The 14,921-nt window shown below is 38.4% G+C and overlaps 1 protein-coding gene across 14 annotated transcripts in view; it reads right to left on the bottom strand.

Annotated features, from left to right (window-relative positions):
- The window catches only part of LOC103573507 (ephrin type-A receptor 4-A), a 73,907-nt gene that overhangs the window by 41,294 nt on the left and 17,692 nt on the right, over window positions 1–14,921 (bottom strand). For all 14 annotated transcript variants that reach the window (XM_014439698.2, XM_053742865.1, XM_008552634.2 and 11 more), the window contains exon 2: window positions 979–1,743. In XM_014439698.2, the coding sequence (XP_014295184.1) occupies window positions 979–1,078 (100 nt within the window). In that variant the 5' untranslated portion in view covers window positions 1,079–1,743. The remainder of the gene's footprint in view (window positions 1–978; window positions 1,744–14,921) is intronic.

Genomic DNA, 14,921 nt, shown 5'->3' with positions numbered 1-14,921 from the left:
CATCATCATCATCATCATCAGCAACATTATTATTATCATCATCATCATCATCATCATGAAGATGGAGATCCGGTAATTCTGAAGATTGGACGCATTACGAAATTATCGGGATCTCGGAAATCGTTCAAGGGGATGAAAGGGTCTCGAGACAACGCCACGGTATTCTGCATATATTGGGACAAAAGCCCCCGGGCGAGGATTTAGTTATTTTTTTTCGTCAGTTAAAATATGGAAAACGATGAAGATTGCTAATGGGACTTGAGGGCAAGATATTAAAGATGAGTTGTACGTGTGCGTGTGTGCATCTGTGTGTGTCTGTATGTATATATCTTTCAAGTGTTTGTATTACAGGTAGTATAGTTGTATAATCGTGGTATATGGATATTCAGCACGAATAGTAATAGCGTAGTCTGGTAGTAGACTAGCGAGCTCGTCTAGGCTAACGACTCACGACGTGTGGGTATGTTGTTTTCAACCGTGAGGGCCTCGGTCACGTCTCCCTACCCAGTATTCCCTAGTATGGACAAGGCATTTCAAGTGGTTCAAAGTAGACCGGGTAAATTGCCTTTTTTTTCTGTTGCCGCAAGGTCCCCGGAAAAAAGCCAACAGCTTCTTGCTCTACATGAGCACGTGTGTTGTGATGATACTATGTATGTATATATACATCTATTTCACCGGTGCAATGGCACACACGGTGACTCATATTAAACCCGTATGACAAAAAAACAACGAATAAATTGAAAATTTAATATCCGAGCTCTGAATATGAACCCGCAGTCAAAAGGAATAAATTACTGTGTATTTTATAATAATCTGTTATTTGTTATGAAATTTTTAAAATTGATAAATTGATTGGTTGTGCATCGAGGATAGGCATACCACGGACTTGGTCATAAGCCCGCGGTTTTTAAATTCTCGGGGTAATAAAAAATCCATTTATTATCTCGGCATAAAAAAGTTTAAATAAAGTGTACGTACCTTGTTCTGCGGTGGTAATTCCGAGGCAGAGAAGAATGAAGAAGGCGACAAGACAGGTGCCGCAAATGAGACGAGCCGCCATGTTGCATGGGGCAAGCATTCCTCCTTATCAATGGCCGTCCACTCTCGCGATCAATTGGCGTCACTCTCTCCTCCTCATTGCCTCAAGTAGACCGGTGGTCTGTCTTTAGGCCTCGTATACAACAATATTGCTTTTGCTGGTTGCTTATTTATTTTTCACTAACTCAACAGTAACAATAACCACGAAATAACAATAATAATAATAATAATGATAATAACAACTATTACTACCACACAATAACAATAATAGCAACAGCAATAGTTGCGTTGTTTTTCCTGTTGTACTCCGCACGTCTAGCCGTATGTACGGCTTCACCGCAGGACGTAGGAACATCTACCGCCGACGCACGCAGACGACAAAGACTGCGGGTGAGATGTTCAAGTTTTACTCGCTTTACTTTTAAAAGTTGTGTGTGTGAGTGTGTCTCGGTTGGTTTTTAGGCTCGGCCGTTAATGACGAAGCGAGATCCGTCGCATCTCTTACAGAGTTGTTACTACACACACCTTTGCTGCTGCTGCTGCTGTTGCTGTTACTGGTGATGCTGGTGATGTTGATGCTGTTGCCTTCTCAGATATGAGAGAGTTACCGTAGTGGCATTACTTGAACGCTTTTTCAGGCGGTTCCTTCGGCTTTTTGTTTCCTTATACTCCACCCTCCTCGAGAATCTCTTTTGCTTCAGGCGTCTGAAAGGAGAAAAGGTTCGCCGCATTAATTAAAATCTTGGTTTTATAAAAAAAAAAATATTATAAAAAATGTATACTTTTTATGACAAAAAAATAAAAAATTTATATAAAGGAATGAGCGTTCGGATGTTTTCTTTGAATCATTAGAATAAACTCTTCAGCAATCTAATAAGCATGTCGCGTAGTTGTACTTTAGGGAATAAATTTTCGAGATTCAGGTGAACGAGCTGTAGTTTCATCGCCTGAAGGACATCACCCGCTTACATCTCATCCTCTCTCGGGGTCTCTACTTCTTTGAGGACCCTCGAGATCCTCCTTCGCGCCCGAGACTTTGTCAAGTGGGTGTCTCGGGTTTACATTTATCGAGAGTACACTGAGCAGTATGAGTAAAGTAGTAGTAGGCAGTAGAGAATGATTTAAGTGGAATAAAGAGATGATGAATAAGATATTGAAATATTTATAAAACTCTAGTTATTATAATATATATTCTTAGTAGGTATACATATAATACGTATAGACACCGGATGAGTCAATGGCCCGTAACAATGATGTTTTCTTCGGTGAATAAGAAAGTTGTGGCCATGATAATGAAAAATAAAATTAAAAAATTAAAAAAAAACATGATGATAAAAAGGAAAGAACGAATAATCCCTTGAAGAGTAATTACAAGCTCGACTGCACGACTCAATTCCGAACATAGAGACAAAATTTTCAACCTGTTACTTCTTTAGCTTCTTCAATATCCCCAATGTCCACACCTGCGACTGGAAATGACTAAGCTAAAACGATTGTTCGGTCGTTTCTTCAGCTACCGTGACGATGATTATTAGTGTGAGGTGTGCATTCTCTAAATCTATCTACTGAGCTGACTGGCTATTAAGCTACCTATTAAACTCTGTGAGATTTCGAATTATCGGCATGTGGGTATCATCCAAGGGCAAGGTCAAACATACAAACATACTCACACATGTGTGAGTTACGTCAAGCCAAAGGCGAATTCGGGATCAACTGGTAAGAGGGCAGGCAAGCAGTCAGCCAGCTAAGAAGAAGAAAGAAGAATAGGAGGAGAACAAGACACTGGAACGAGAGAATAGAAACTTTGGGGTTGCTGAGGTGCAAGAGAGAAAGTTTTACGGGGGTTGATAGAAACGAGAAGGGGTTACCGACGATCAATACGACGCATTAAAGTGTCTCTCTTCCACCTTTACGAGTCGTCTTCCCAGTGTCTCGTTTTTATTTTTTCCCCTCTTTTGCCCACGGCACACACAGGTCGGGGCTATTCTTCGTCGTCGCAAGATACAGAGCCGACGTTTCAACGGTGAGGGAAATAAAAAAAAAACGTCGACAGCAACTACTACGACGACGGCGAAGAGGAGGATGAGGAGGAGGGACACGGTGGGGGAGCAGCGAAATTGTAGAGTGCCAAAATACGGGGGTAGGAGGCAGAGAAAAAGGGAGTGGAGCTTTAGTAGTTTCTTCTAAAGCGGGCAAAGACCTCGGCGTCTCTTTTCTCTTTTCCGCTCTCACTCTTCCCTTCACTTTTATAACCCTCAGTTACTTGCTTTCTTTCTCTCTTAGGATTACAAGAACTAACCGTATAGCCAAGATGCATCCACGAAATTGCAGACTTGAGTGAAATGCTACCACTACCGTTGGTTGGCGGATTCGCTGTGCGCGCATTTGCCCCTGTGTGTTCTACACCCTTATACGAGAGTGGCCTTGTGAAAAATTTAAGATGTCCTCCTTCACCATTCCTCACTACAACCCTTCCACCCTGTGACTTTTCCTCGAGTTTTCGTTTCTCATACCATATAATACTAGAAGAACTAAGCAAGCAGCCAACCAACTAAAGAATATCCAACTTTAAATATATATACATATATATATATTTCTAAATAAATATATATATATACATACAGTAGTTCTTTTCACTCACCACCACCACCACCACCACCACTGGCAATAGCAACAGCAGCAGTAGCAGCAGGTAAAGAGAGTAGAAAGTCTTTCAACTTTCTGACAAGAAAAACCCACCGTTAGCAATTGCCGAAAAACATCAGCAGCGTCTACAAACTGGAGAGAAGAAAGGAGACGAGCTAGTGAGTAGAAATATATATATATATATACATATATATACACAGGAATAAAGAAAGAGGAAGAAATACGAATAAGAGAAAATTCCTTTGATGCTTCCAGGATTTTTTTTTTATATTTTTTTCATTCCTCATCTTGTCTTTCACGAGGTAAACACTGAGACGCCCGGAAGAGAGGTATTGGGTTGGAAGGCACCTTCTTCATCGAGCAAAGACCTGCCTCGTTTGCTCAAGATGAGCTAGCTTGCAGATTTTTCGGATGGTCCTCGGTTCAAGTGCGCCAGAGGCTTCGAATGAAGAAAGAAAAAAAAACCTAAAGATAACACAAGACGTTTTTATACGAGAGGCTTTAGTTTTCACTGCTTAAGACCCTTTGAATCTACTAGTACCACCAGCACTATCATTATCATTATTATCAACATCATCATAACTCAAGATTTGTTTAAAGACTTCCATCACGGCAGTAGATTAATATATATATTTCAGAAAATATATATACATTTAGAGAACAAGTCACGTTGTGTCCCGAGAGAACGCGACGCATCCGCTTGAATATCCGGGCTACTTAGCATCCCTAAATCATAACTCATGACCCCGGTACGCTGTTTGTATTACTCTCTTTCTATTCTCCGGGGAAAATTAGCTCCCTTGAGAACACTAGCTACTACTATACCATACTCTTTCTCCCTTACCCACTTGAGCCCATCATCATACGCTACACCGTTTTTTACGCGTCTTCATGTAGTTTATGGTTGCAGAATGAACGATTGTATATAACATAGATGTATATATATAGATATATATAAAACTAAGCACACCGATTGCTAGGGGATTTCAAAAAGGGATTCCGTTACACATCATTCTTTCTATCCGCATCGTTATATACTCAACTCCGCCTCCCTTATTGCTGTGTAACTTGTACACTACTCTCGTCATCATCTTCCGGCCGTTTGCTCTTATTTTCCAAACAGCACGCCTACTATATATTCACCATTACTTTACTACAACCCACCGCCACCTCCACTGCCAGCACGAACAGCAGAAGCAGCCTCATCTGGACAAATTCTATTTCCGGTAAATTTAAGACCACCCGCCCGCGGATTTATTTCACTGCTGGGATTTCACCGCTGGCGGGTTTTACAGTCGCTGTCTGTCGTCCATCTTACGTCGTATAAATGTAGTATAACAAAGCGAAGCCGACGTGAAAAATAAAACGTATAAAAGTATAAGACACGTGAGCGTGGCGTATAAAAATAAAATAATAAAAATTTAAAAAAAAGGAATAAAAAAGATAGACCAGAAATGATGGTGATAGTTCAACAGAACAAGAAGAAAACCAAAAGAGTGCAGCAGTGAGTCCAGTGTGTGACAGTGGCGCCGTAGAATAAGTTTCTTTCTTTGTCTGCATCAGTGAATACATACTCTACAGCTTCCTCTGCACACCCACTCACCTTTTGATCTGCTTCATCTTCTTCTATCGTAAAGCTTACCCAAGACCCGTCGTTGTCACCGCAAGCCAACCGCAAGACGGCTGCGAGACAAATTCTATTTCCAATGAATTTAAGACCCCGAGACTTTTGGATTTATTTCATTCGGGATCTCTATTTTTCTGTCGCACATTTTTTACTATACATTCGTTTATATATATATATATATATATATATATATTCTTTCTCTCTTGTTTTTTTTTTTTTATTTTACGCGTCTTTTGTACTTTTGTTGGATTTTTAAAACACACAGACTCATTGAATTTTATAATATAACGATAGAATAATAGAAATTTTTTGTTTGTCTACAAGAAGCGACGTTTCTTTTTCATTTTTTTACTTGCCTTATTCTTTTTTACAATCGCTTTCTCTTCTCCAAGGCGTAATTAAAAATCACATAATGCTTCATCGTCTCTTTCTCTTTCTCGCTCTCAATATATATATACATATAAGAAACCCTGAGGTCTTGGCTTTTCAAAATCAATTTCGCGGTGACGTTCGTTTTGCGTTAGCACACAAACAACATTCGCACACTTATACTGCATCAGTCTCATCATCATCAGCAACAACTTATTCACTCTTCAACTCTTTCTCATCCATCGTGAGCTATTGCGCATTACATATACTACACAGGTGTAGTTACCGCATGCATGTATTTCACAACAGCATCGTAGTCGTCATTCCTAACCAGTGAAAGTACTTGCAAATGCAAGTACACGACGTAGCAACAGACTTAAACAGGACCGTGTGTCTTTAGACTGGCTTATAGTTGCACATATAACCACACACCGTGGAATAAACAGAGACAGTTGATAAGAGTTAAAGCAAGACAGCGAGAATGAGAGAAGTTGAGTCAAAAGACCGGCAGCCTTCTGTATAGCCAGACAAGTGGCCCGCAGGATCGATTTCCCAGGTTCCAATTAGCTGACTGGGTAGGACAAATACACGAAGACGACCAAGGCAACGGGAACGGCGAAGAAACGGCGATACGGCGACCACGACGACAACCACCACGATAAAAGAGGTTGGATCGAAGAGAGACATAAGAGAGTTGAGCTCAGTAAGCTTATAGCCGCGTTTAAGCAGAGAGACCGATCAAGAAGTAGGAGGGTGGATCAAAGCTAGCCGCTCAGTTCTCAAGGGACATCCCACGGCGTTTTCAAGAATCGGCCAAAGACCGCTCAAGTGGATCAACTGCGCAACTGGATTCCGTTGATCAATCGTCCAAGACAAAGGACCCCCGGACTGCTCCCACAAATGCTCGCTTACTCGCTTACTGGCTTGCTGATGATGTCGAGCCATTGGAATCATTCCAACTATTAAAACACCATCTGGCTTACATAATATAACCATCAAAAACCATTAACCTCGATCGTTAGTCCTTGCACATGGCGTTATAGCCTTATATCCTATTTCAGAGAAATAGTCAAAGATTTTCTGCAATTGCAATAAAATAATAATAAACTACGTCATAGAGCAGGTGTCTTCAAGGCGACACGTACTGAGTAAACTTGAACACGCGATTCTTACTCGCGCAGTCACGAGGAAGACCACGCGAAGCCAGGGATTCTAATCTGGTGTCCCGACCACCTAGCCAACAAACTTCTTTTGTCTTTGTCACCTTGTTGCTGCTGCTGCTGCTGCTGCTAGTACTGCTGTTGTTGTAGTTGTTATGGTTGTGGTCAGACTCTCGTGCACCGATACATACTCGCGACTCACAACTACAATACTGCCTCAACGGACACCCGACGATAAGCTAATGGCCGACTTCACCCCCGCTGGCTGACCATCGCCGATCGGTCACGCGATTCACTCACCGAGCTCCCGATGCACTCTCGTTTTCCTACGGACTATCATCAACATATATATATATATATACATTTACCTTTAGGCATTCACGCGAGACACTACGTGTGCCTGGCTTCTTCTTATTCTTTTCCTTCTTTTTCTTATTCTCTCTACGTGTATATACATATAAACATTTATATTGTATACCGTATTGTACAATTTTCACCCAAGTTTTTCTATCAGGAACATTTACAAAGACTGGTCCAAGTAGATAGTACACACATACACGTCTAGACAGTGACTAAGCAATAAGTCGTTTGTCTGAGCACTTTGAGTACGTACAATCATTTATCAGGCGTAAGAATATCCATGAAGCAGCACTGATGATACAAACCATCCGACCTGACTGCAGATTTATTTATTTCTAATCTACGAAAATGAATATAAAGATAAGCTTGTGGGCGCCAATGCACTCGCGTGCCTCATAATTTTATACTGACTGATCCCTCTATCTTCTACCACCACATAATACACTTTACCGAGGGTAGATTTTCTCCCTCTAACTATCCAAGCCATCCGACCACAGGTCCTGCCATATGGCTTTTCATTCCTAACTTATCTCGCTCTCCAACCCACTTTTAAGAAACTCTAAAAGAACAAACTTTACACATTTTCACCGACAACAAATTTACTAGATACTGACCGTCATCTATAAATATATGTTTTTAGACCCACTTTTCACGCAGCACAACAGTTGGCATCCATTTATTTCTTTTCTTACAATAGACTTTTTTTTATTTTATTGTTAGCGATTAACTCATGCGTACACAGACAAACGAACGTCCCACGACATATGGGGAATCCCAAGGCGTTAGTTCGTAGAGGATCCCCGGGGATTTAACAGAGTATCAAACCAACCATGTCCCCGGTACATATCCGTAAATTATTCCCGTGTGATTGGACACTATGACTGTATATATGTATATATATATATATTACAGATAATATATGTTATGTATGTAAAGAGGAAGAGAGAGAGATAGGAAGAGTAACGAAGAGAAGTATGGATGCTAACAGTGTCCCAGAGGAAGCCAGAGAAAACCAACGGAAGCCAAAGACCCCTCATATATGGGATGAATCAACCCATTTAATGAGTAACCATTCATTAGACGTCCACACAACATTGTATCTCACTCTTTCAATCCATTCTCTTCTCCTCAACTTCAACTCTGGCTCTTTTTCGGTAACTTCGGAATGCCAGGTTTTTTTTTAGCGCCCAGATTACCAACCAGAGACCTTCGGGTCTCATCCTGCCTCGTTAACCCCAAGAACCATGCATTTCCTCTTTAGTGTTTGTTGTATAAAACTTTTTAAATTACTGTAATTTTACATATGTGTTCTGCTAAACTTAAATTCATGTGATTGAGGATCATAATGTTGTTATGACGCTTTTGTTACAACTTCCATTCATGTGTTGTAGTGTCTTACTTCGCACATTTGTCATGAATACTATAATATGTATACTTAAGAGTGTGTATGCTTGTTAAGAAAAGATTGTGTGAGAAAAATTTTCATGTGGAGTCTACTATTTGGGTTATTTAAGGCACTTAATGGGTTCTTAATGACTTCTCAAGAGGAGTAGGCGACAAGTACCGCAGTTGATGGAAAGCGTTGACACGCTCAGATCCTCTAAATTTCGTCGCCCTTCTTTTTTTATAAAAAAAAACTCACACGAACTTAAATTATTCCGTGTGTGAAATAAAAAAAAGTAAAAAAAAGTAAACAATTATCTTTATTATAACAAGCTAATTAATTTTAAATAGTAATACATAAATAAAGATATTTTGTATTTTTAAAAGCTATTCGTAATACACACTCTGGTAGTCCATAAAACTGTCAAAATATCACTAAAAAATTGTTTTATCAATTAACGACATTCCAAAAATCACTCGTTATCTACAAGTATGTATTTATAATTTTAATCTTTATGTATTTTGTTTAGTGTTTCCAGTATCTTGTCTGTTGGTAATACATTTTAAGCCACCTGGGATAACAGAATTAATCATAATCCCAATACAAAGCAAACCAAAGAGAGCATATCTCTCAACATGATAATCTAAATAAGACACAAGAGCATTAACTTTTACACTGTGGCCTTATTTACCACATCATCCCTTGGATTTATATTTTAGCATTTCATTCAAACCAAAGTAACCAAACCAAAGTGATCCCTCTTAGCGCCCTAACGAAAACTGACAGTATCTACTGTACAGAAGAGTAAGAAGGGATCCAACAAATACAGACGTGACAACGGATAAAAGATGGTTTCGTGACAACTCACGGTTGTTACCGTGATAGCTGTCAAGTTACAATGTCATCTTGATCATGGATTTCCTTGGCTGTATATAGTTGTGTATTACGCATCCGTACCAGTTTCCTTCTTCATAGCCGGCGTGCTCTATCCTCTGTATTACTTTTATTTATACAATGTATATATATAAGTAAGTCTGTATAGAGAAACTAGTTGTCGGTCTTTTATAGACTCTGGCGTAGCCGTAGCAGCAACACAAGACGATACACGTTTCGGCTGCGTACGTAAAGTACAAGATAATAACGTGTAATTTGGTCCTGGGTAATAAGCCATAATGATATACGTCGTGGGGGCCGTATTAACCGTATATACTCTCTCTGCCGCATGCCACGGTAGCCCAAACCGTCATGAATTCTCGACCTCGTGTGCTGAATAACCATATAACTATATTTTATAATATATATATGCTGTGTATAATAGTTATCTGGACATATATGTAGTTTACCCTCGAGGTGGCTTTGTCACAACAGATGCTACCATCATCACAACTCGACAAATTGATTCTCTGAGTTATTAAGCACTATTCCCAACACATTGCTAAACCAGTACAATTCACTCTCTGTGATGGAAACATTCTCAACACTGTAGTAGATTTCATTGTCAAGTGCCGCCGGACAACAGATGGAACTTTAAAACTTTCAATTCGATGTGTTTTCAAGGTAACCGAGTTGCGAGAAGTACTTGGAAGACTTATATATGTATTTATATTTATATATATTATTTTTTTCTTTCTTTCTTTCTTTTACCCGTACGACAGATGCTAGACATTGAGTGGGTGATGTCTGTCGGTGGTTTTTCAACAAGACGAATGCTCGTACAAAAAGACCGCAAGAGGAAATGGGACAGGTGCTGCTCAGGTAATCTGTAAATTTTCTTAATCTACCTTAATAGTCAAGTAGAAAATTATTAGCGCACTTAAACCGCAATCTTTGTGTTATTACGAATTAAATTAAAACGTTACTGTACATTATGTGAACATGTATTAATAAAAAAATATATATATACATATTTTGTGTGTGTATGGTATGATATGTTGTTGAATGCCGATGCAAAAAATAATTAGTCATGGATTATTTTTTGACATTCCGCAGTTAAAAATTCAAGTAACGTCTTTTTATTAAACGAAACGAAAAGCAGGTTGAGTTGTTGATGGTAAAAAATTTAATCGAACGACTTTTATGAAAGACTGGCATTGTTCATGTAGGTAAGACGACATTGCATATACCCTGGATACCATCTCACAGTCTCACGGGCTCATGGGCTTTGAGCAACTTGGACACACCCGAGATGAAAAACTCGAAGAGTGTCACGTCAGTTCGACGAAGCAGTTTTACGACTTAAAAACCAATTGGCCATCCGCGGTTCGATGTACTCGGCATTGTTGTCCTCGCCGCAGAGACCAAACGACAAACCAAACCCAGAACAACCCAAGCCCAGAACCAGAACTGGCTTTAACATCCAATGGACGAAATGGCGTGTGGTGGACTCACCAGCAATACCAGACCAGACCAGAGCTCAGTTAAGCTGAGCTGAGTAGCAACAGCAGCAGCATCACATGGTAGGCATACAAAAAGAAAGCAAAGAGGTAAAGTATAAAAACAAAACAAAATAAACCTACAAAAAGATAAAAAGTTCAAGATGACGAAAAACGACGGTTGCGGTTTCTCGTCTCGGGCATTTTGAGCGACTTTCAGATGCTCTGGGCTCTGGTATTGGTTGTGGACTCTCGGTTTGTACGTTCTGAGCGTTCTGAGCGACTGTAAGAGCATGTCACGCCAATTACCCAGGGATGAGAATGGGTGAGGAACGCATCACAGGATGAACAGAGAAAGCCAATACTCTTCTATACTTATATATAATTGTGAATGTGTGTGAATAAGAGTAAAAGAGATGATTAATGTAAAAGAAAGATGGAGAAACGCGTGGATACTTTAATGCTTCAGGGAAGACGCTAATACGCCTCCGTATTCTGCGTAAGATGAAGAGCGAGGCTAAATTCTGATCCATACCTTACGGATGTATAAGGGAGGATAAAAAATAAAACAATATATATACATATATATATATGAGTAAAAAAATAAAAGAAATGAAGCGATCAAGTGCTCCCGACTCCAGCTCTCTCATATTTAATGATACACTTTTCAAGTGCATCCGAACCCGTTAATGCATACACTCGTATTTTCTTTTTGTGTATATATACTAGTGTAGTGCAGCGCACTTTGGCCCCTCTGCTTTTATTCTGGATTTTACTCAAAAGCTTTTTTGGCCGTGGGGCAATAAGTTCCGTAACCATCATCAGAATAAAAAAAAAAAAAAAAAAAAAAAAGTAAAAAAAAAAATAACAGTAATAATAATAATGAAAAAAGCCGGAGCAGCAACAACAGGAGAAATTAAAACAAAGTAGAATCATTTAAATATTTAATTGATAGAAAATATACGAGGTCATTCACGCTAATTAAGTCTAACTAGCGGTGATTTAGTCAACAAAACAAGTGGGACTGGTGGGTATACAAGTGTTGGTAAATTTGGCCTTCCAAACATTGACAAATTTGAATATATTTACTTAATAGAAAATTATGGAGGTTGTTTTGCGTTTCTATTTAGACTAGCTACTGTGCTGATAAATTTTAACGGTTATGTTGATGAGTACGTATGAATATATATATAAAAAAATAAATTAAAATAAAACTAGTTAGTAAACTAAAAGACATCCACCAATTAAGTTTATCGGTTTAAAAGACTATTGGTAAAATTTAGCCGGTCAAACAATGACAAATGGAAGCTTTTAAAATTCCTACAAGTCGAACATGTCATCTTGTTCTTTTCATTATATTTTTTTTTCTTTTTTATTTTTAATCCGGTCTTTTTTTCTTTTTCACTCACTCGTTTTTAACTCCTTCCACTTTCCGGCGTCTTCAGCGTGCATTCATCCAGGACGACAAGTCTCAGTCTCAGTTAACAGAGAAAAAGAGAGAGGGGCAGAGGTACAGGGGGGCAGAGGCCAAGAGGAGCTGGTGGGTATAGATGCAAAGCGAGAGGAAGAAGCAATTGAGACGTTCCACCGCCATACACGAAAGTGCACTTTGGGGTTGGTTACACCCCCGTGGTGCTTAACGACTCGAGGACCCAGGACCACAGGGTAAAATTTTTAGAAAAATAAAAAAATGAGACGGAATGAAAAGAGCGATTTGCCGAGGACGTGAATCAACTGAGGTATGTCGTCCAGTAACTAAACCGCAAATCGGTGAAGTGACTGATCCTTACGACCCTCAAGAGGAAACCAGTGAATTTTACCCTATAAGACTACACACCACCTATATATACCTACACCAGCTTCTCTGTTTCTCTTTGGGACTCTCACTTAACTTGATCTCTCTTTACCTTAATGCGCTGAATAATGCAGATACTCGTGAAGGATCGCCGGCTTATCGGAGACGCTTCAATAATGCACTCTGGTGCGACGTCTGCATTAAATCTTGTTCGTTTACTCTTGATCTCTCTCTTACTTACACCAAAACTCACAGTCTCACTCTCCGTCTGAGGTTATCACGATAAAACTTTTGGATTTTTACAAGAGATATATTGACTCATGTAAATTGGATCATTTAAAAGCAAATTTAAATTTTTTTACAAGGTTGTCGAACTTTTGTGTAAATTTTCGTGTATACTCAAGATCGAGTGCGTCTTAGGTCATTCAATTTATTGATGAACTGACACAGACTTCCTTACATTTATATACTTATTTAACAGTTTCGTCCTTCAACCAAATAAATTATCGTTATTTCAATATTAGACCGTAAGATGTCTTCAAAAAATAACGAACAAAAAAATCAAAATATAATGGCAAAAAACAATACTGAATAATTTTAAATTTAAAATCGTTTTATTAAACTTTTTTATTTTTCTTCTCAATATATAAATATATAATACATAAAACCAGTTTATAAGCGATTTTATACAATAAATATAATTTAATAATTTGTTTTTATAGTTCAATTTTTAATAATTTAAAATTTTTTCATTTAATTTATCGACAATTTTATTTTAATTGATTCACTTATTAAAATTGTTAACTAAAAGTTTTAAATAGTACCTGTAGAGTAACTTAATTTTGCTATTATTATTTGAAATATTCAAATGCATTAAAAGTTACGCAGGTAATAAATAACTTTTCTGTGTATTAGGTATAATAATGTAGTAAAAATTAAATTTATAACCACAATTATATACTTCAAAGCACACAAAACTGTTAATAAAATTTCAAAAGCTCGGATTTATGTCATGATGCATTAGATAAATCTCGGACAAAACTTTGACTATATATATGAACAGTTAAATGACGCAAACGATTTGAAAAATGACGGGTGCCCTTAACGAGATGAATCGAAGCGTTAATGATCGCGACAAAAGGCCACAGCGAATTGGAAAGAGGGATTCGAAATACAGATGAGAGAAGATTTTGTTCATGTTTAAAGGGGGGCAAGAAGGAAGAAGAGGAACAGGGGAACGAGGGCTAAAGAAACCGTAGGGGAATAAAAAGGGGGGTGGGAGAACCAGGGGCCAATCGATGCAGCCATTTCGCACGCGTTCGTTCCCCAAGAGACAAAGGGAAAAATTCTCGGTTGGATGAACGCATCTTCAATTTCTTATTCTTCTTCTTACTCTTTTTCTTTCTCTCCTTCCTCCCTCTCCTCCTTATTCTAGTCTTGCCCTCTTTATTATTATTATTATATTTTTTTTTATCCATCTATATATTTTTTTCTTTCATCTCAAGGGTCGTTGGTTAAACTCGAAACTCGGGAAAAGTCCCTCGGTCAATTTGTCAAGTTTCCTTTACTTCTTTTCCTTATACTTGAGTATCTCTACTTTGGCTAACCCACTATCATACTATCGCGAGTATGAGAACGACCATCACCATCACCACACTATGGACTTTAGAAGAAATAAGAAGAAAAATAAGAAAAAAAAAAAAAAAAAAAAAAGAATTGACAAGTAGGAGTGAATGAAGATTCTCGTTGGATATGCAGAGTCATATAACGCGTCGCTATCTCGCTTGGACGTTTTAACGGTTGAATATATTTTTTCAGCTTGGCGACCGGGTTCTTCATTTTTTGTTTATTTTTATTTTTTATAATGTATACACAGAGTTGTAAAGAAAGAAAAATGTCGATGAGAAAAACAAACCTTAGACATTTATGATCTGCGTGTGTGTAACCCCCCGTTGATTATTTCCATCCTCTTTTTCAACTACGTTTTTTACAACTTTTGTTTTACTGAATTAATTTTTTTATTTCCACATTTCATTTTCTTTATTTATCCTTCCTTTTTATTACCCCCGTATTTTATTATTACTTTTTTTTTTTTATCACCACCCTCTGCTGGCACGTCTTATAGCGTTTTCTGGTGTTTGTTTTGTAGGTGTCGCGTGTACAGTGTCGC

Source organism: Microplitis demolitor, chromosome 2 (assembly GCF_026212275.2).
Source record: "Microplitis demolitor isolate Queensland-Clemson2020A chromosome 2, iyMicDemo2.1a, whole genome shotgun sequence".
Classification (NCBI taxonomy): Eukaryota; Metazoa; Arthropoda; class Insecta; order Hymenoptera; family Braconidae; genus Microplitis; species Microplitis demolitor.
Note: the sequence above shows the minus strand (reverse complement) of the source record. Positions and strands in the feature narration are given on the sequence as shown.